The 20,240-nt window shown below is 42.7% G+C and overlaps 1 protein-coding gene across 3 annotated transcripts in view; it reads right to left on the bottom strand.

Moving 5' to 3' along the window:
• Positions 1–4,757: 4,757 nt before the first annotated feature.
• arhgef10la (Rho guanine nucleotide exchange factor (GEF) 10-like a) overlaps positions 4,758–20,240 on the bottom strand; it is a 109,030-nt gene continuing 93,547 nt past the window's right edge. For all 3 annotated transcript variants that reach the window (XM_086040691.1, XM_086040692.1, XM_086040693.1), the window contains 4 exons: positions 19,147–19,289; positions 13,366–13,537; positions 8,316–8,438; positions 4,758–7,771 (listed from right to left, as the gene is read on the bottom strand). In XM_086040691.1, coding sequence (XP_085896817.1) covers positions 7,221–7,771; positions 8,316–8,438; positions 13,366–13,537; positions 19,147–19,289 — 989 coding nt within the window. In that variant the 3' untranslated portion in view covers positions 4,758–7,220. The remainder of the gene's footprint in view (positions 7,772–8,315; positions 8,439–13,365; positions 13,538–19,146; positions 19,290–20,240) is intronic.

The following is a 20,240-nucleotide window of genomic DNA, read 5'->3' as shown; positions in this document are numbered from 1 at the left end:
AAAAAGCCAAGCTCCACTTTGTACGAACGAACAAAACTAACTAATTCACTCTTGGGTTGTCACTTAGTACAGTTGACGTCTCAAATTTAAAAAAAAAAAAAAAAATCCTAATACTGTTGCACTCTGGTCCAGTAGGCGGCAGTAAAAGCTCAAGATCTGTTGTCAAGATCTGTTGAAGGTGGCTGCCCTCACTTGGCCCCAATGCAAGCAGACTGGAGCCGCGAAAATGGACAATAGATTAATCAAACCCAAATTTAAGCCATTCATACTTGCCACAAACCAACAAACTAAGTTTGAAATCCTACTTCTAAACCTTAACCCTTATATGAAACTCTAACCCTGGTTTGAAACCCTACTTCTAAATTCGAACTCTAATTTGAGACCCTACTTTGAAATCCTAACCTTAGTTTCAAACCCTACTTTGAAACCCAAACCCTAGCTTAAAAGCACAGTTTGAAACCCTAACACCAGTTTACAACTCTACTTTGAAACCCTAAAACTAGTTTGAAACCCTAATTTGAAACCCAAACCCTAGTTTGAAACCAAACTTGTAAACCCTAACCCTGGTTTGAAACCCTACTTCTCAACCCTACCCTTATTTTGAAACCCAAATTCCAAACCCTAACTTCAGTTTGAAAGTGTAGTTTCAAACCGGCACCCTAGCTTACAACGCTACTTTAAAACCCTAACCCTAGTTTGAAACCTATGTTCCAAACCCACTGACTATTTAGCAAATCTAGGTAACAAACTCAAGTTAGTAGGTCGCACACCAGCAAAGAGTTGTCCACATCAGAGACAAGCAAGGATGGCCTCTCCCTGTGACTAGTAAGCCTTCTCCTGTCTGCAATAATGCGATGCTGTTATTTCTCACTCTCTTGTTCATGCTTCTTTTATTCCTTCCATCCATCCTGTTAAATTTCACGATCCCATTTGCCTTTGAATTCCCTTTCGTGCGTACGCATCAAATCAAATGTTACTCTGGAAAATTGATCTTTTCTTCATTGGCCCCCGGATTGTTTTTCGTCTGACGCGACTTGATTGTAAATCTGTTCTCATTGATCGCGAGTGACGATGTTGCAATTTAGGCTTTACAAGCATGGCTGGGCTGGGGAACGGAGCGCCACTCAAGCTGTACAGTCATCCTCGCTTCATCATGACCATTAATTACCTTCTGATGCAACTGAAATGTATCGAACATGAAAGTTGAATAAGAATTGCACCCAAATAAAAGTTTGGAAATAAGTATCAAATACAAATGTACGATACGAAAATGTTAAAAACAACTGAACTGTACTTTAGGCAATGATTGGTGTACACACAGTCCTGCGCACACTTTGAACTTGTTTAACCATAATTTTTCAATCAATTGCAAAAGCATTTGAGCTCAAAAACATTTCCAAGCATAAAATCCAACACATGTAATAATAATGAAATGAAAATTAAATCATTGGTTTTATAGTTTGAGGCTTAAAATACCACTGCATCACGCAGTAATCACATTGCAACATTCTTTTTTACCCCATTATATTCTAAAACAACCCCCCCAAAAATTGTACGTTCACTGAAGAAATGTGCAATCTGATGGGAGCGTAGCATCGTAGATGAACCGTGGAGATTCCTCGGCGGATTTCATGCTGCTGAAGTGTGCTTCCGATGGATTCTGGGATTTTTTCCTTTTTCATACCTGTCTTCTGCTTCTGGCACTCAGGATGGATAATAATCTATCTGATATTATTGATGAGATTTACTCAACCCAAACTTATACTGACCTTTGAACTGCGCTGTTGCCAATTTCTGACGCATCCCATAATTCTCCAGGCTTAGCTCCAGCATCCGAATTTGGCCGGCGCCAAACATCCTCGTCTGAGTTTTATCACAAGTCGGCGGATGCGAGTGCGTTTTTGAATAAAAAGCACCGCAAGTGTCACCGCATGCATTGATTCCCGATAGCTTTTGAAGAACTAAAGCTCTTAACTGCTCCCCGGCCTGTGCATTTATTCTGATTAAGTGGAGAAATCAATCTTAACGAGCCTGCGCAAGTGGCGTTGTTTTTCCAGCTTGACTCTGATCTGATGGATGCAACGTAAACGACATTGGAGACACGGCGAAAGGCTTTCAAAGGGCCGTTTGACAAGCGCACATGCAGTCTTAGGGAAGGAACACCCATACGTCAAAAGTACTTCACAATCTGAGTTCAAATAGCCGTGCTAGACCTCTGCCCTCTCGGTTTGATGCACAAAACACCGAACAGAAAAACATAAACCAAACTTAGCTAACCGATGAACTAATCAAAGGTTTACCAACTAACCAACTAACCTCTAACAAACCGAGTATCAATGCGCGATCTGTTTTCCCTTGGCATAGCTACTGACTTGCACGCAACTAACTAATTCACTAGCTAGTGATGGATTTCACTCTTTGCTAACCAACGAACTAACTAGCTAACTAACAGGACGACGCTAAAAAAACAATGTTCGAAGCCATTTCCTTTTGGGCAAAGATGTGATTTCCTTTCATGGTTTGGTTTGAGTTGAGCCTTGGCGGAGGTCTTCTGCTGCTGGTGGCCTGAGACCTTTGAGGCCCAGCGACATCACGGCTGCCGCAAAGCCCGAGCCGTGCTGTTTGACCTCCCAAATGTTCTCCGGGTGCCGTCCAAACTGAATGAGGAGGAAGGTGAGAGCTTGAAGGGAGACCCCAATGCCACATTTATTATTATTAGTTTTTTTTGGGGAGAGAGAGAGAGAGACGCTGGCATAAAAGTGGCCTGATTCACTGCGAGACATAAAAAGAAAGTGTTAGCGCTGCACAAGGTCCTCTCGGGTCCTCTCACCCGCATCACTTATGGCTGCATGGAGAAGGTTGTTCATCGGCTTGAAGGTCGTGAAGGGTAGACGTGCGGGAGAGGAAATACCTCATTTAAAACCTGCCTTCAAACCTTACTTTAAAAAACCCTAACACCGGGTTACTCTTGTTTGAAACCATAAACCATGTTTAAAATCCTACTTTGCAACCCTAACCCTTGTTTAAAACCCGAACTAAAACTCTACTTTGAAAAACCAACCGTAGTTTTCAAACCCTACTTTAAAACCAGAATCCTAGCTTATAACCTATTTTGAAACCTTAACAATGTTTTGCAACCCTACCCCACCCCTAGTTTGAAACCCTAATTTTAAACTGTAACATTAGTTTGAAACCCGACTTCTAAACCTTAAGCCTTGTTTGAAACCCTACTTCTAAACCCTAACCCTAGTTTAGATGGCTCATCCTTACTCTGAACTCTTTCAGTGGTTGGAGAATGAATCTTTCAGCCCTTTGATCCCTGCCGTTATTTGTTGTTGTTTTTTAGCCAATTCATGACTATATTCATATAACATGCATTTGCTTTGCGTATCATATGTCAACCAGAGTTAAGTTCAACCAGAAAGTAAAGGCCAGTTATGGGTCTCTTCTTCAACATCAGTTTTATACTTAAACACATAAAATGCACCAAAAAAAGTGTGTCTTCTAATTGCTGGGATCTTGTGAACCTTCACCGCAATTAAAAGTCTTACAAACACGCGGGAGGAAAACGCACATCATGTTAACAAGCTGCTGTAATTGCTCGTAAAACAATAAGTTCATTATGGCAGCCGTAAAGTCAGAGGCGTTTTTGCCGTACTTTTTCCCAACTCGAGGGAACCATCGCTAAAAGTGCAACAATAAATCCACTTTGCAGTAAAAAATGCAACTTGCAAATACATTTCATTACAAAGAAAACAAAACATTAGTCTGACAGTGCGTTTGCATTCAACAACTTTGCTTTAATGACATCAGTGCAGTTAGTGGTAAGTTGCCATGGTCGTCGTTGTCTTCTTCTCCGGGTTAGTTTATCGCGGCTTGCAGCTTTAATTATTCGCCACGAGCACAGTGGGAAGAAAGGACCGCTGGATACGACGCACTTTCATTTTGTCATCATTATTTTCTTGGTCCAAATAAGCCTGACTCAAAAACACATTTTGCAGCAGTGTTCATCAAAGTTGGCTCAGTAGCAAACCCAGAATGCTTTGAAAATCCAGCCCCCGAGTATGCTTTTCACTTAGCGACATCAAATTTGATGGGATGGGTATCATGAGAAGACCCACAAAAAAAGAAGCCGTGTGATTAAATACACAGCTGTCTGATATTTTTTAAGCCATTTCCAGGGGGGTTTTCAAAAGCAAACTTGTTCGTTGGATTTTTTTCGTTTTGTTTTAATTCAACCAGTTTGACTTAACATGAAATTTGGGAGGTGTGTATCGTCACAGACCCACAAAAAATTCCAAGAAGCCGTGCCCGACACAAGGAGTCCGCCATCTTAGTTTGAAATGGCCATTTTTGGGGCAGTTTGACAATTTCCAGTGGGTTTTCAAAGACTAACAAGTCTTGGACTATTTTTTTTTTTAATCCAGTCCAGCAAGATAGTATCACACTGCAATTTCAAATTTGGTAGGTATGAAAATCATTCGTACATACATACAAAAAGTCTCGAAAAGCCATGCCTGAAAAGACACATGAAACCTTCCATTTGGTCTTGAAATGGCCATTTTATAAGACAAATTAGTCCAGCTGAAATTTCTGATTGTGGAAAAATTATTATTTGTTTTTTTTGTGACATAAGAGGTTACGGCCCGGCGCCAGCGATATACTGGACAATGCTATTTCAGTTTTCATCTTTTCTTGTGGGCAGAACAAGGCAGCAAAGTTGGACGACTTGACATAAAACACAAAAAACTAATAACTCAGCTCAAGCTTTAATTATTTGTATGTACAGAGCGCAAATAACAGAGGTCAAAATACTTCCAAGGTAAACAGGACATGTTCATGGATAAGATAAGCAGAAGGTTCAATAGTAGCAGTCGTTTGTTATGGAATCATGCATATTTCATCAGCAGGAAAACACACAAAAGCCGAAACATATCGGCGCTGACCACGAGGGTGTCGTTGCACACAAATCTGCGTATACGCGACTGCTATGCGCATTTACATTTAGATGACAGCCAGCGAGGCGGCTTTGCGTCGGTTTCTCGGCGGAACGATTCCCGCAGATATATGGATGATGGAAGGATAAGACGGCAAGCCTCGCACGCCACCAAGGTTAAGTCAAGACTTGAGGTGGAGATGCCGAGCAGCGTAACCTTCGCTGTTAAGTCGCCTCGCAGCAAAGCCTGGATTTGGCTTGCTGTGGCAAGACGGACGGCGATCGTGACGGCTCCTTTACCAGAATTTGTGTTTCCTGATGAAATGAGGATGAAATGCTTACATATGAACTCTAGAAAACAAAACACCAGACGATGGACTGTAGCTGAGCAAGATAACACACGTTAAGTAGAACATTGACATCTGAACCCCACAAAGGATGTCCAATTTGGAGAAAAATTTTGGCCTGTTGTTTTGGAGATACAAATCGTGAAATATTTAGAGAACCAAATTATCTTTTTGAGAAGCATCACATTTACACAAAAAAAGTCAGTGGTCTTGAGGGAAACCTTCGGTGGGGGAAAATTGTCGCTGTCCTGTGAAAAAATGGTATGTCCATTTTGTTTTCATTTTTACGTGAATGGTGTTTCCGCATTATAGACATCGCCATTAACGTGAAAATTTAAAAAATGTCCAAAATTGGACATTTTGAATTTCACAGGACAGCGACATAATGTTTCACATTTTTAGAGGGGAAAAAAAAAATCATGTTATTCAAGAAAAAAATAAGTAATATGGCTTAAGTTGTAATTCAATGGTCCCTCAATGCGACAGTTTGCTGAGCTTTCTCCCATAAATTCATGCTGCCACCACAACATTAAATACATACATTAAGTACAAAACTAAAAAAAAAACAGGTTGTGAGAGGAACTTGGGAATTTTTCCCTTAAAATTACACCAGCTTCCAAAATACCTAAAAGAAAACAAAATAAAAAGGTTTTCTTTTCTTGAATGTGTTTTCCCCCAAACTTGCCGATTATCAGAACCTAGTTTCTTTATTCTAAAACCCAAGTTATTTCTTAACTTTGTATTCCCCCCCAACCCAGGTTGTAGGAATATAATTGCCTAAAACAAACATCCATCATTAAAAATGCTCCTGCAGCCATTAGCTCAGGATGCATTGATTGGTGCAAAGGGGCCCATAATGTGCAAAGAAAACAAACATTCTCCACATGAAAACACTTGCAAAATGGATTTTCATTCATGTGCCCTTTTAGGTGTTCTATTAGTGTAGATGAGTCATAAAGTGTAAACATGAAGAGGTTGAAAAGGAAAGTTTGAGCATATGGGGGACGACCGATCAGAGCAGAGTGACTGCACTTTAGAGGAGGCAGGACAACGAACATGGAATCTTAGGAGAAGAATGGCATCATTTCACCACAAAAGATTGTTTATTGTTTAAGAACGAAAAATACTTTTTTTTTTCTGGTGGTCCTTATTTGTGTGTGGCCCCAAAACTCCTTCATATAAATAAACTTTCATTAGCTCGACACAGATCAAAACAAGTGCTACATGCTCAAACAATTTTAGTGGACACGAATGTTAAAAAAAATATTACAAAATTCAAATTAAAAATGTGCAACAATGTTTAGCTCATTTGTTTAGTGGTCATTGATCAGCTCCTGCAAGCAGCTGCGAGGACGCAGAAGAAGTTCCATCTTGTGAACGGCGCTAGCGAAGCTACGCCAATGAGCAGCGTGGCAGACGGGCTGCCGGGAAGGTAGCAAAGTGTTGTCGGGTGGGCACAAACGCGGCAAAAATGTGGCATCCACGTCACATAGGATTCAGAAGAACAAAGTGTCATGGACCGCGTTTGGCATTGTTCTACTCCTGTCCTGCAGGTGGCGGTGATGCCGTCAACCGTCAGACAAAGCGAGACAATTCTGCCGTCTGTGCTCTCAGAATTGCTCAAAACGAGGCGATGTGCATCCCTTGAGATCACAACACCCTTCCTGCCATGATTTGTAAGCATTCTATTCATCTTGAATGCATGAGAATTAGCTATATTTTTGTACTCTTTAACATTTTTTTTTTGTAGATACCCATCGTCCTGGGTATTGCCTGTTATTGTAGCACTGGCCTATTATTTTGGGACAATTCTACAATCCGTGGACTCGGAAATGCTTGAAAAGCAAGGTGAAGTGCTTCCCTTCTTTTATGCGTTGGCATCCGATTCATCTCGAATGCTACGTGAGTGCGCTGGAGCTCAAGCGTGCTGTTATAAATTAGACGGTCAACGGCAGTTGCCAAACCAGGAGGACGTTCTCCAAAGGCTCCGCGGCTGTCCGAGGCCCGGCGGGCGCCCCCTCCCGGAGCCTGCGGAACCCTCGTCCCCCGGAGACGACGGCGGCCGAGACCACCCTGTCTTTGGCCCTGCTGTCCTTCTCCGAGGGGCGCCCCCGCACCCACGTCTCGGGGTCGTCGCTGAGCTCGTAGATGGAGCCGTCCTCCACGCTGTGCTCCAGAGACTCCAGGGACGAGTCGGAGGCCTCGTCGGCGGCCGTGAGCGGGCGTCCGGGCAGCCCCGAGGTGGAGCGCAGCTTGTACTGCAGCCGGACGCCGCCGCGGCCGCGGCCGCCTCCTCGCACCCGGCCCTCACCCGGGTGCTGCAGGGATTCCTGGGAGGAGGTGTCGCTGGGATCCTCGCCCCCGCACGCCGAGTCCGGCCCATCCGCCACTGAGTCCCTCTTCAGGAGGTCCGGAGACAAGGTGCTAGTGATGGATGCCAGGAAGTCCACCGGCCCGCAATGGCCGTTCAGAGAGATCCTGCCTTTCCCTGGAGGAGGTCAACACATTCAAATGAGGAGGCAACCTGTTACTAGTTAATTTAAGAATGATCTGTTATTATGGGACTACTTGTGGTACTGACTTGTTAAAGTGTTGTAGAAATGGCCCGTTAGGTCAATGACGTGTTATTTAGGGCACGTGGGTGTGCCGCGGAAAATTACTCAATGTCATTTATTTAGACAAAAATATACAGCATTATTGTCTAATATTTTTGTTCATTTGTTAATTTATGCGTGCCAAGCACATATAGCAACAGGCACAAAAGAAAAATGCTCTTCCACTAGGGGTAAAATTAACCTGTATATCCAATTTTTGTGAATCGTTTTGCGAAGTGGTGTGCCGCGAATGTTTTCCGATGTGAAATACAATATGTGCCTTCGCGCAATAAAGATTGAGAAACGCTGATTTAGGGAAGATCGATTAATCTTGGGATTGGCCTGTTTTTGTAAGAATGACACAATCTGTTTTATTGGCAAGTGTTCTTTTAGGGATGCGCTGTTCTTTTGAGAATGAGCGGTAATCTTGGAAATAACCTGTTATTTTGGGTATTCCCTCCAGTTTGGGAACAGGCAGGGTGATGATGAGGCCTTGGGGGGTGCCGACCCACAAGAGGCCTTGACAGATGAGCAGGCTGGTGACTCGCATGTTGGCCTGACCTGAAACGTCAAAACGAGGAGAGGACAGATAAAAAAAACAACAACAAATCACAGCAGTGAAACTCATTGCTCCGCTACTTATTTGTGGGTCAGTAGTTGCAGTGGTAACATGGCGGAAAAAAGTGAATTCAAACTGGATTCAGGTCACACAATTTAGGAAGCCAAAATTACATTGCTACTAATAATACCACTACTACTACTACTCCTACTACTACTACTACTGCTGTAATGAGCACTACCACTACAATAACAACTATTGCTACTACTAATAGTACTGTACTGTTAGGCACTTTTACTACTCATGTCACAACTACCATCACCACTATTATGAGTCCTAATAGGAGTACAAGTACTACTATTACTACCGAAACTACTACCTTATAGTAACACTACTAACCGCTTCTGTCATTACTAGTACCACTACTACTAAACTAATATGTTACAGTTTTCAAGCTTTTGGAGCACCGCGCATCCACAGTAAATAACATTGAAATGATTTATACAAAACCGATACAAATGAAACGATAAGCCCAACGAATGGAATTGTTTCGCAATAGCAGAGGGAGCAGAAATGAGAGGAAAACGCATCGTTTTCAGCGCAGGCGTCAAGCATCTTAAATTTCTTATCCCCAAATGCTTGCACTTTTTTAAACCTTGAAACTGCAACATTAAACGCATTTTATAGAACACCAAGCACTGAATTCTATTAGCCATCAAGTACCCTGTTTTAGCGACTCGAACCCCCGCCCAATGACAATGAAAAGGTTCACATTTGTTTGGGCTCAAGTGGTAACTCTGCATGATCGCCTGCGATGCGAGCGCTTTGTCTGATGTCTGCGTGTGCGTGTCTGTGTGTGTTCTGCTGCTCAGTGAGATAATGGCGCACTCTAACTGTATTATTATCCGCAAGCTTTCAGGCAGCTAACAAAGGGCTGAAAATCATAGCTCGTATCCGGTTTATTTCCTGCAGTTCCTGTCGGCCCCTCCCGGTGCCCAGTTATCTATAGAGACGTCGAGCATAATGCCTGTAATTGAAGCGCGCGGACGCTCGTATGATTACAAGGACAAGCCACGATGCTCATTTATGTTTGTGACTGTTTTCGGCGGCCCGCTCACAACGTCGTGGTTGCTGCAAGTGACAGCGAGCGTTGTGAGCACTCGTCTAGTCGTGGTTCTCTGTTGAACATGCGTATACATAGCACGTAAAGAAAATAATGTAACGTATTGTTGTACCTGAATGCTCGTTATATGCCTTTAAGAGGCAGGGCCCGGTGAGCTGATGATGATGGTTGAAAGTGGGAATTTACCGAGAGCCTGCACACTTCTGGTGCATTTTTTAAAAAAAAAAGGTGTTTTCACTGTTTTGGGATCACAGTTTGTTGTATATTCACAGCTGAGACGATTTCTACAGCCATTTATAATAGTTTTCAGTTTTCGGCATCAATTATTTATACCAATTTGCGGCAGGGCTTGGTCTCAAGCTGTACACATCTGACATTTGATGTGATGTCTCTGTTGAGGCAGAGTGAAGTATAGACACGTGTGTTAGCTTCTCATGCAACATTGCCAGCGGCCATACGCTCATCACACATGATGACGTGGTCTTCGATTTGGGTCTCCTGTTCATCCCTTCGACATAAATTAAGCACCAAGCAGCGGCGTGGACCGCAATGTTTAGCTTCTTGCGCTGGCCACCGAGTGGCTAGCTGTCTACTTTTGTAACACGATCAAGAGGTGATCAATGGACTTTGATTGGCATGGGACGAAAAACATCGTTAAAATCGGCGCCCCGCAGAGAGCACTGATATGAGCCAAGTGTATTTTTTTGTGAGCTCGACAAACCAAGACTTTGTTGGCCCCGAGGGCAAGGCCTCCATACTGCCTCCCCCTCGTACCTGTTGTATATTTCAAGGCGACGCGTCGGCTAGCAGACCCCCGGGTCGCCCATTTTCCCATGCAGGAGTCTACACTCTTTCTAGTGCACCCAAAATACAAAGAAGAAAAGCGAAAGGAAGATTCATCTCGAGCAGGGGTCGGCAACCCGCGGCTCCGGAGCCGCACGCTGCTCTTTCATCCTTATGTTGCGGCTCTTTCATCCTGCGGCTTTGCGTGGCTTGGGAGAATAAATCATAAGTGTCCGATTGAAGCGTATGTTTTTTGTCTGAAAAATCGTACCATGTCTTCTTATTAAGCCAAAGTTTTTGGCCACTTTCATGTGGTCCTAGATTGGATACCAAACTGATTTTTTTGCAATGCGACCGCAGTCTGAACCACCGCCAGGTCGCATTCATCCGACAGTGACGTCATCCGGAGTCCAAAATGCGCTCCGCTCGGGCGGAGGAATTAGTGCTGACAGCGGGGGGATTGACTCTGTAGTTATTTTGAGTAACAGTATTGACTTTATATTTGACTTTAATTTAATCCCACTTGAAACATGAAGCATAAAGTTGACATTTACGGTGATAGTAGTAAGTCAGCCGCGGCTCGATCGGCTCATTTTTTACACGCGGTTATGACGTGATGTCACCTTTAGTGACGTCTCCATGAAATGAGATCGAAAAGCCTCGCCTCATCATTTCCCCCAAATACTGTATTTCTACGTCCGACCATGAGACCTTGACTTGGTCTGGACCCTGGTGCGCCATCTGAAGATATTTGGTTTAAAAGTGTTTTAATCGACATGGTCAATAGAACAGCAGTTGACATCTTTTTATACCAATATGACAATGGACAAACAAAACAAAAATATCTATTGAAATATCAACTGTTTATCACACCATACTTATTCATCATTTAAAATAGAGATTGAGATTCTTGTATTATGATATTCGATTAGGGCAGTGAATGTTAAAACGAGGCTGTTGAAACATTTCTTGCATATTGCGAAATATTTAATATGGGTATCAAGCCAAACCTGGAACATCCACCATCAGTCAGTCAAAGCTCACCAATCACCTTGATTTAAGGCACCTGGTCACAGTAAAATCCACCACAACCAACCACCATCAGCCAATCACAGCTCACCAATTATTTTTTATTTAAGGCACCAGTGCAGCACAAACGCTCAACCCTGAAAGTTCACCGGAGAGACTGCTGGTGAAGCCCTTCCTTTTATAGTTATCGTGATGTTTGTTTGGTTTATCTTAAGCTTGGTTGTGCTAATAATGTCTACTATTTGATAATCCTACATTTTGATATTTGGCTGACATTTAATCTAATTTTGAATATTTCTAATTTCAATCGCTTCACATTGATGACCTGTTCAATCATACCTTTCTTTGTCTTGGTCTACAACCTAAAAGAAGTTCTCCTGAAAACAACCCAAAGAATCAATAAAAGGAGGAAAATACTTTTTGAGTTGTCCACGTCCTTTCCAGTGTGCAAAGCCTTTTTTCAAGTTTGGGCTAGATTTGAGTTCACCAAAACAACTTAAAACTTGACAATGGGTTTTACTTGGGAAAATGGGTGAATATTGCTTATTTAACACGATGAATACGTAATCGCCACACATAGACAGATGTCATTAGCTAATTTAAAGTTTGCTGTTGTTGTTGTTACCCGCCACTTCTTGCCGCAACAACGGGGAAACTTTGCCATAAATATTTCATGGTTGACGACGAGAAGACGCTCGCCGGGTTACGTGTGGCATCTTAAATGGACCGCAGCCAAAGAACGGGTGGGAGTGGGAGGGCGAGTGGGAGTGGGGTTGCTGGGAGGATTTACAGCCGAGCGGATGAGAGGAAAACGAGCCAACGGGAAAAAAGTAGGACAAACACAGAGCATCACATTAACTCCAAAGAGGCACGTGTTTGGAAACATAAGCAGTGGCGTGCGGGAGGCGTGCGTACGCTCGTCAGGTGTTAGCACTGAAGCCCCCCCCGAGGAAGCCTTTCTTTCAGGGCTGCTGTTTCCGCATCTCCCAGGTGACTCTTTCATTCATATTAATCCCCCAGTTTTCACCCCCGCGGCTGCGCCGTGTCTCGGGTGCTTACTTATTCATGTCGCTCCCCCACATGCAGGAGCAGAAGGGGCAACTTGAACGAGATGAGAATATCATTGTGTGTGAGGAAGGCGGGCATCGTCAGTGTCTTACGCAGTGGCGGGCCGCCATTTGGTACCCGGGCCTTCTGTGGGGACGTACCTGACTTAATTCATCAGTAGAAACCATTAATACTTCAAAAAAAACACAAGCATGTAGCTGTGCCACGTATGAATGAAATTAAAATATTTATGGCTAAAAAATTGAAATAAAATATATCCTACTTATCAGAAATGTTGCTTATTAAATGTATTGTGTGCTGATGGTTAGAGACGTGTTTTGATCGTTGAACTTGGTCATAAAGTGTTTTGCTCTGACCAAACAGAGGACAGAAAAATGCTGACATTGTTGTGATGCGAAGTTGGAATCTGAAGAAACAGACCTAATGCTAATGTAGTTTAAATTTCATGGGCCATCGGTATTGATTCTGAAGGCCATGGGCAAAACAGATTGACATGGCAACACACAGAGAACAAAAATCTTAACACCCACATACGGATTCTAGAAGCAGAAACTCGACGAAATGAAGAGAACAGACTGCTGGAGATATAAATTAATACAATTTCATGGAGCAAATATTATAATTTGGGGTCTAAAGATAGTTGAAACCACTGTTTTTACCTGATGTCCTCACACGCAAACGAGGACACACGAGTGTCATAATGCAGGGTTTTTCCTGCATATAGACTTTGTAGGTGCATTTTCTTTCCTATGGATGACTTTGTGGCTTTTCAAAGAGGTAATAGTCTTCCTTTGGCAACCGTGCATCTCTGCTTTTGAGAATAATTATGTTAAACAAGTGCTACTTGCTATGTTTATGGCTTTCCAAAGATTTCTCGTGTATTTTTCAAGATGGCGATGGGGGAGTGAAGCGGTGCAGCTTTTTACCGGTGTCGAGCAGCGTGGAGCGCGTGGAGATGTTTATCTCTTGCAGCAGCTCCAGCGTCTCCGTGTGAAAGAGACGAATGGACGAGCCCTCCGAGAACGCCATCCACACGCCGCCGCCGGCACGCGCCAGGTGGGCCACACTAACCATTGGGTCGGGGTGAACCTCCAGTTTCTGGAACAAACAAAAACAGCTGTTATAGGAAGACACACACTTTGGCCAAAGTATTAGGTACACAAGCACCAGTGAAAATTGTTTGTTCAATACAATAAACAGAAAGTTGTTTTCCTAAACTGCTATATTGATATGTTATGATGAATGGGCCCTTGCTTCCTCATGTGAGTCACTCGGTCAATCAAAAAAACATTTCTAAGACCAGTCAGAACAGGACACTTGGAAACTCCCAAATTGACCCTGAAATGGATGTTTCAAACCAAAGTGCTAATTGAGACGTCTTTCTTTTTTTTTTTTGTGGGTCTCTTCATGATAGATGCTAAATGACATGTTACCGGATGAAAAAGGCTTCCGGGGCTGAATTTTTGAAAACACATCTTTGTCTTTAAAGGAGGTCAGCAAATACCCAAAATGGCACCAAAATTGGAGACTTCCTGTGTATTTTCAGGCATGGCTTCTTGAGACTTTTTGGTGGGTCTACTCATGATAGCCATGCTGACCAAATTTCGTTTTGCTAGATGAAAATGCCTTCTGAGGCTACATTAAAAAATAAAAAAAATAAATTAAGTTTAGTTGAGTAATAAATAAAGTTATGTCTTCTTCAAACCAAAATAGCACTTTCTGTGCCTTCTAGAGCCTTTTTGCCGGGCCTGGTGTTTTGGGCAGGTTTTCTTTTTCTGAATATAAAACCTCTAGTATAAGTTTGTCTTTGAAGGACCCTGAAATGGCTGCCACAAACCAAAATGGCCGACTTTCTGTGTCTTTTCATGCATTTCTTCTTGCGACTTTTTGAGAAGTGTATCCAAATTGAAAAAAAGGGGCACACTCCACAACAGGTTTTCTGTCCATGATAAAGGTGACGTTAACACGGAGTGTGCGACTCAAGTTTGCTTCCCCATTCTGCAGTTTAGCGCGCATCTGACGCAGGCGGTATGTTTTTGCGTCACTTTCCCGTCTTCTATCTCCTCCGGCGCATAGTCTCGGGGCGCTTGTGTTTAATGAGCAGCTCAAAAACAAACGCAATTATCCTTATCGTGGCAACACAAGCAGCCCTTGCGGTCGACGGCATGACAAGGCCCGCTGTGGGGTGTCATCTCACCGCTCGTATCACTGTCAGCACGAAGGCCGTGCAATTAAGGGGGTGAAAAGGAGCGAGCGAAGATGAGAACGCAGACATCACGTGCGCCGTGCCGACAGGGATTAGCACCTGTTTGGGCGCCCTTGCCGGCGGGCGCTTCTTTGTTTGAAACGCCAGCTTTGATGTGTTTTCTCTTCTAATTGGCTCCTCAGCAGTGGGCGGTGGCTTGGGCTGCCAGCGCGCGGGCGGCTTAAGAGCAAGCATCAAAAAACCTTGATGTGCACCATAGAGACGATCGCTAAACGAGAGCCTTGCAGATGAGGAAAATGTCGAATTGTGACTTGAATGTGGAGTGATTAGCAGTCGGGATACATGATATGGACAAGGTAGTATTATAAAGTATTGTATGTGGCTGATCCACATACAGAAAACAAAGAGTGAAAAAAAAAATCCATATTTGGAAGGCATGTCTATCAAGAGTAGAGCCATACAAAAGTCTCAAGAAGATGTGCATTATTTTCCAGCTATCAAAAATGAATTTAGCTAAGGGATTCTTTTTTTAATTCACCGCTTGAGGCCAGTTTCACTCAATGACATGAAATGTGTTAGGCATGTCTATCATGAATAGACTCACAAAAAAGTCTGATGAACTCATGCATGAAAAGAAACAGGAAACCTGTCATGCTGTGAAACAAATATTTTCGACTCGCATTAGGCATTTTCAGCTGTCCTACAAAGGTTAACTTACGTTTTTTTTTTTTACATTCATCTCCAGAAGTCAGTTTGACTTGGCATCATGAAATGTTGCAGGCACGTCTATCATGAGTATACTCACAAAAAAAGCCATCTCAAGTGCCCATGCGCGAAAAAAATGAATAAATAAACAGCGCCAAAAATGTCATTTTGGAGCGGCCATCTTAGATGAATTTTGGCAATATACAAACTAGTCCTAGAGCAGTGGCCCTTAATGGGGCATCATTTGTGGCCCCCAAACTTCTAAGGCCTCTTCACACTGCACTTATCGCTGAGGTGGTCAAAGAGGCATGAAAAGCATGTGTTGTCCATGTTTTAGTTGGGTCAGTATATGGACGCCGGGAGTTGTCTCCATGCCAGTAATACACAAACAACCAACTGCTGGGTTCACTGCCGTCAGTGCAACTTTTCACTTGTACTTTTGTTTTCAGAGCAGCGTGCATACTGCGCATATTGTTGACACTTTGCCAGCAGTAGGAGTATATATTATACAAAAATGCCGTGCTCCAAGTTCACTGCTAAAAGCAAAGTGGACAGTGAAAATGAGCAAATTAACGAAGGACTGAATTGAAAAAATTGCATTCATTCTCCCTCCAACCGTCATAAATCCAATGTGCTTATTAATATTCCGGGAGACTAACAGCGATGAAAATGTCCAATTTTAAACTGCATTTTGAGGCGAAGAATACGATTTTCAGAGACATTTCTTCAAAATTCAGAGTTACAAACAACATGAATAAATGCACTGAAATTGTCATCAAGTTGCAAGCAAGATTCTTGTCACATCTTTGACAGAACAACAAAAAGCAACAGAGTACTCATTTAGAATGATGTGGATTTGCCCTAAGCACAAGAAGCCTTTATCAGATCTAGAAACGATAAAAGAATGCACGATTGATGTATTAGACAATGTTTGGAAACAAACAAAAAGAGAAGATGACAACTAAAATAAAGCAAATTGCTCTCTCAGCAACCATTTATTTGATTTTGTCACAATGGAAATGACATTTTATTTGACTTTGCATTTTTGTTGTTGTTTTGAATGAAAAGGACATGTTTTAAATGTTACTGCATTGCAAGTGGCATAATGGATCTGCCATGATGAATCTATAAATGGATTTTTGAGTCAGTGAGAAAAAATCTTTGTGGCCCTTTCAGATTTGTATGTGAGTAGCACTGTTACAGATTTTGTCAGAGTACTACCAAATTTGAGCCACCACATACCAGACAGTTGAGTGATGCTAAATAGTTGCCCGGTAACAGAAATACAGCCAGCTGTGTGACTGACAACAGTTTCCCTCCACTGGAACACCCCGACCGGTGAGATGACTTTCGATAGCTGCAGAATGTGTCAAACATGAAGTAATTCACTTGCAGGCAGCACTGCTTTGCTGCGATGAGGTGGTCAGTCAAGGTTGACGGCAGCGATGTGTCAAACATCCGACGTCAACAACAGCTCCTCTAAAAAACTCCGGCCGCAGACACTACAACAGGTCTGGACAGCTCATTAATCCGCGGTCACAACGGGCGACAAGGTGTCCACCGCTAGGGATGAGTCAAGTAACGGGAAGAGGAAGTAACAAGGTCTGGCAGTCACTATTGATCAGAGTCGCAGCATCGGCAGACGTTCTGCTTTGTTAGCGTTTTCTTACGACAAAGTACCCAAAGATCTCCGTGACCGTCCATGTTTGTAAAGCTCAAAGGTGAGAAGCGTTCACTTGGCCGAGACTCTCACAAAAAATGTGTTTTTGAAGGAATCTAGCATCAATGTGTCCTGTTTCACAAAAGATGCACAGACTGTGCAAAGGTTTACACATATGAATGACTACATTCAAGGATTATAATGGCTAAGAGCCAATCCAACTCTAGACTTGTCGTTAAGGCAATCCCGGGACATAATTTCTTCTCTCTCCAATTCGTTCCTTCAAAAACCTTACAACCTTCAACCAGTTCTGAAGAGATTTGACAGAGATGTACAAACGTTGAAAATGCGAATCAATGCACTTCTCAATTACTCCCTTCAAGTTAAACAAGTTTGCAATTTTCATAAAAATGACTTGAATGTTGTATTTGTTAAACTGTCCGTATGGCCTGACAGAAGAATATTAGTTCAATTATTTGTGAAAAGAAGCAGCTTTCTCTGGCCCTATCTGGTGCCTCTTAATTGAAAATGCCCATCCATTAGTTTAACAACAACTGGGCATGAGACTTGCAAACAGAAGCAGAGCGAAGCGACCTCAGACAGGTGAGAGGATTCAGAAGGGACGCGGAATAAGCAACATTTCTGCTCGACAGGAACGTTTATCACCTCTTTTTAATTGATTATAAATTCCAAAATATAAAACTTTATACAAATAACATTTAGTTTTATGGTTGGTAACACACCATTCTGACTAAGTGTTACCAATGTAGCAGCCATGGCTAACTTTGGCCTGTTTGAATGCATGTTTCACACAAATAGCAAAACACAAGAAGAACAAAAAAATGATTCCGTTTTTTTCCTTCCCCCCCCCCCCCCCCGCAAAATGTCATTTAAATTATTCACAATTACCCTGTCGATGATTGTCACAGCTGACATAATGACAGGTGTAAATGGTCATCAATGGGTTCAGTGTGTGACTAAAAGCAGCCATTTTGAGCTACGTTAGGCTATTCCTGCCCTAACTTTGAGAAGATAAACACAATCCAATGACACTCTGATCCATTTCAACCTCAATGACAGCAAACGGATAACAGTCTGCTGAAAATTTGAGCAAATGGTTTCAATTTACAAACCTTTTCAGCCAGTTTGTTTCTGTTGACAACAAATTTATTATTACACAAACTGTGCGAGTATATTACAAGTAGAGGACACATAATCCACATGGCTCCCAAAACCATCCCGAGGCTGTCGGAGCTTATGACAGGATATCTACATCCTTATGGCTGATGATTTATTCATGCCTGGCAATCCCCACTCTATTGGTGTGCAGCTTTGTCAGCAATATACTTGATTGTATAGCCACTTGGATGCCTGCTGCGCACACACAAAGCTGAGCGCGCATTGCTGCCGATCCCTTCGGCGGCTTCGTGGATAAGTGGCGTCAAACGAGACAAGTGTTGGCGGCCTGCAAAATTGATGTCGACGTGCTATGTCCGCGTGTGGAGGTGAAAAAATATAAAGATGACACGCTCTAGTGAGCATCTGAGGCCCGTCGAATGATACATTTGACCGCGAGTTCTGCTTGCCGGCACCGTGTCAAGTCAGCCCTCGCGAGGGCGCATTAGTGAGGAAGACGAGGTTAGCGCAGAAGTAACCAGGCCGTTGACCCGTTAAGCTCTGCGGCAGAGGAGAGTGATCAACTTGGCTCATTAAGTCCTCACCTCAGGGGATGGGAACTTAAGGAGTCCTCGCTAAACCAACCTGTCACACTCCATTCTGACCATTCTTTGGACATGCATTTTGGGTCATTACCCTCTTGGAGAAGCCATGACAAAAGCACATTTCACTCCAAAAAGACTTCACAGTGTTGAGATTTCTTCAATTCAATTCAAAACAGCCTGTGTGAGATGTAGCAAAGCAGCCCCAGAAAATGACCAAGCCTCCATGTTTTCCCAAGAACATCGTCTATGAATAGAACTTAGAGCTCATGTGACTTTCCAAAACCAAAATTTACTGCACTCAGCACAGATTCAAAACATCCAAAGAAAACATACGTATATTCACAGAATATCACCAAAAAAACCCCCACATACTGTCAAGATTTGTGCAGCAACAAGAGGAAAGTGACTTAATTACCTGAGTGTTGAGGCTGCCGATGTTAACCACCGTGACCAAGTTCCCGCAGCTTGCCCACACCGAGTCATCCAGCACCAAGAGGGTTCGCACTGGATCTGAACCCAAGTTCACGCTTCTGCTGGATTCGGGATCCCAGAGATCCTCTGGGAAAGAATAAAATAAATGCAACTGATTAATATTACATGTAGGAACAGAGTGGAACCTACACAGGAATCAAACACAATTCATCATGTGGTTTTCATTGACGTCTAAGTTGGTCTGATAGTCCAAAACATTCCAAGCTCGTTAAAACTTTACAGTCGGCACCAGCGATCGAGCCGTGCCGCAAATAAAATGTACATTAACCTGAAAAAAAAAGGCTTACAGATGATATGATTTAAGAAAAAAAATAACCATGTAGCAAAGTAAAAACAGCAAACTGAATATGCAGGAGTCCAGTGAATTAACAAGAAAAACACTGTAACAAAACAAAAATAAAGTAATAACTACTCACTTTTTGACAACGATCATATAAAAGGGAGAGTGTGGATCATTTCTGGTTCATGTTGCTTTCATTAGTATCGGTTTTTAAATTTAATTTGTGTATGTAATGGATATAAGTTAGCAAGTTAACGAGGTATTGAGCATCATATCTGTGACCCAGTGTCCGGTGATTTCATGCTAAACTGCATTTTGTTAAGGAATGACACATTGCCCTTTTAATATTGTGCAATAAAGCATGTGAGAAAAATGTGAACGTTTTCACTTTGATCCCCCGTCTTGGCCGCCACCTCTCTCCCGTTTCGCTTGGCCAGAGTGCGAAGGAAGTGGAGCTTTTTTTTCTCCTTTGAGGATTAATCACAAGGCGCGCTTTAGCGGCTGCCACCGAGGCGCCTGATGATAAATTGAATTACATAAGCATTTCCTTTGCCGCGCATTAATGAAGTCAAATTAGAGAGTGGGCTGCAACCGGCCATTTAATTAACATTTTGAGTTGTTTATTTCTGCCTTTCATTGCGTTACAATGCCTTTTGACTCCAGCAGGTTAATTGCTTGGCGTGATGAAAAGGTCATTTTCAGCACCTTTTTAAAAATCCACTCAAAGAAGTGAAACC

Source organism: Filicampus tigris, chromosome 9 (assembly GCF_054856515.1).
Source record: "Filicampus tigris isolate MCC_2025a chromosome 9, RoL_Ftig_1.0, whole genome shotgun sequence".
Lineage (NCBI taxonomy): Eukaryota > Metazoa > Chordata > Actinopteri > Syngnathiformes > Syngnathidae > Filicampus > Filicampus tigris.
The sequence above is the reverse complement of the archived record's forward strand: the minus strand, read 5'-3'. Positions and strand labels throughout refer to the sequence as shown.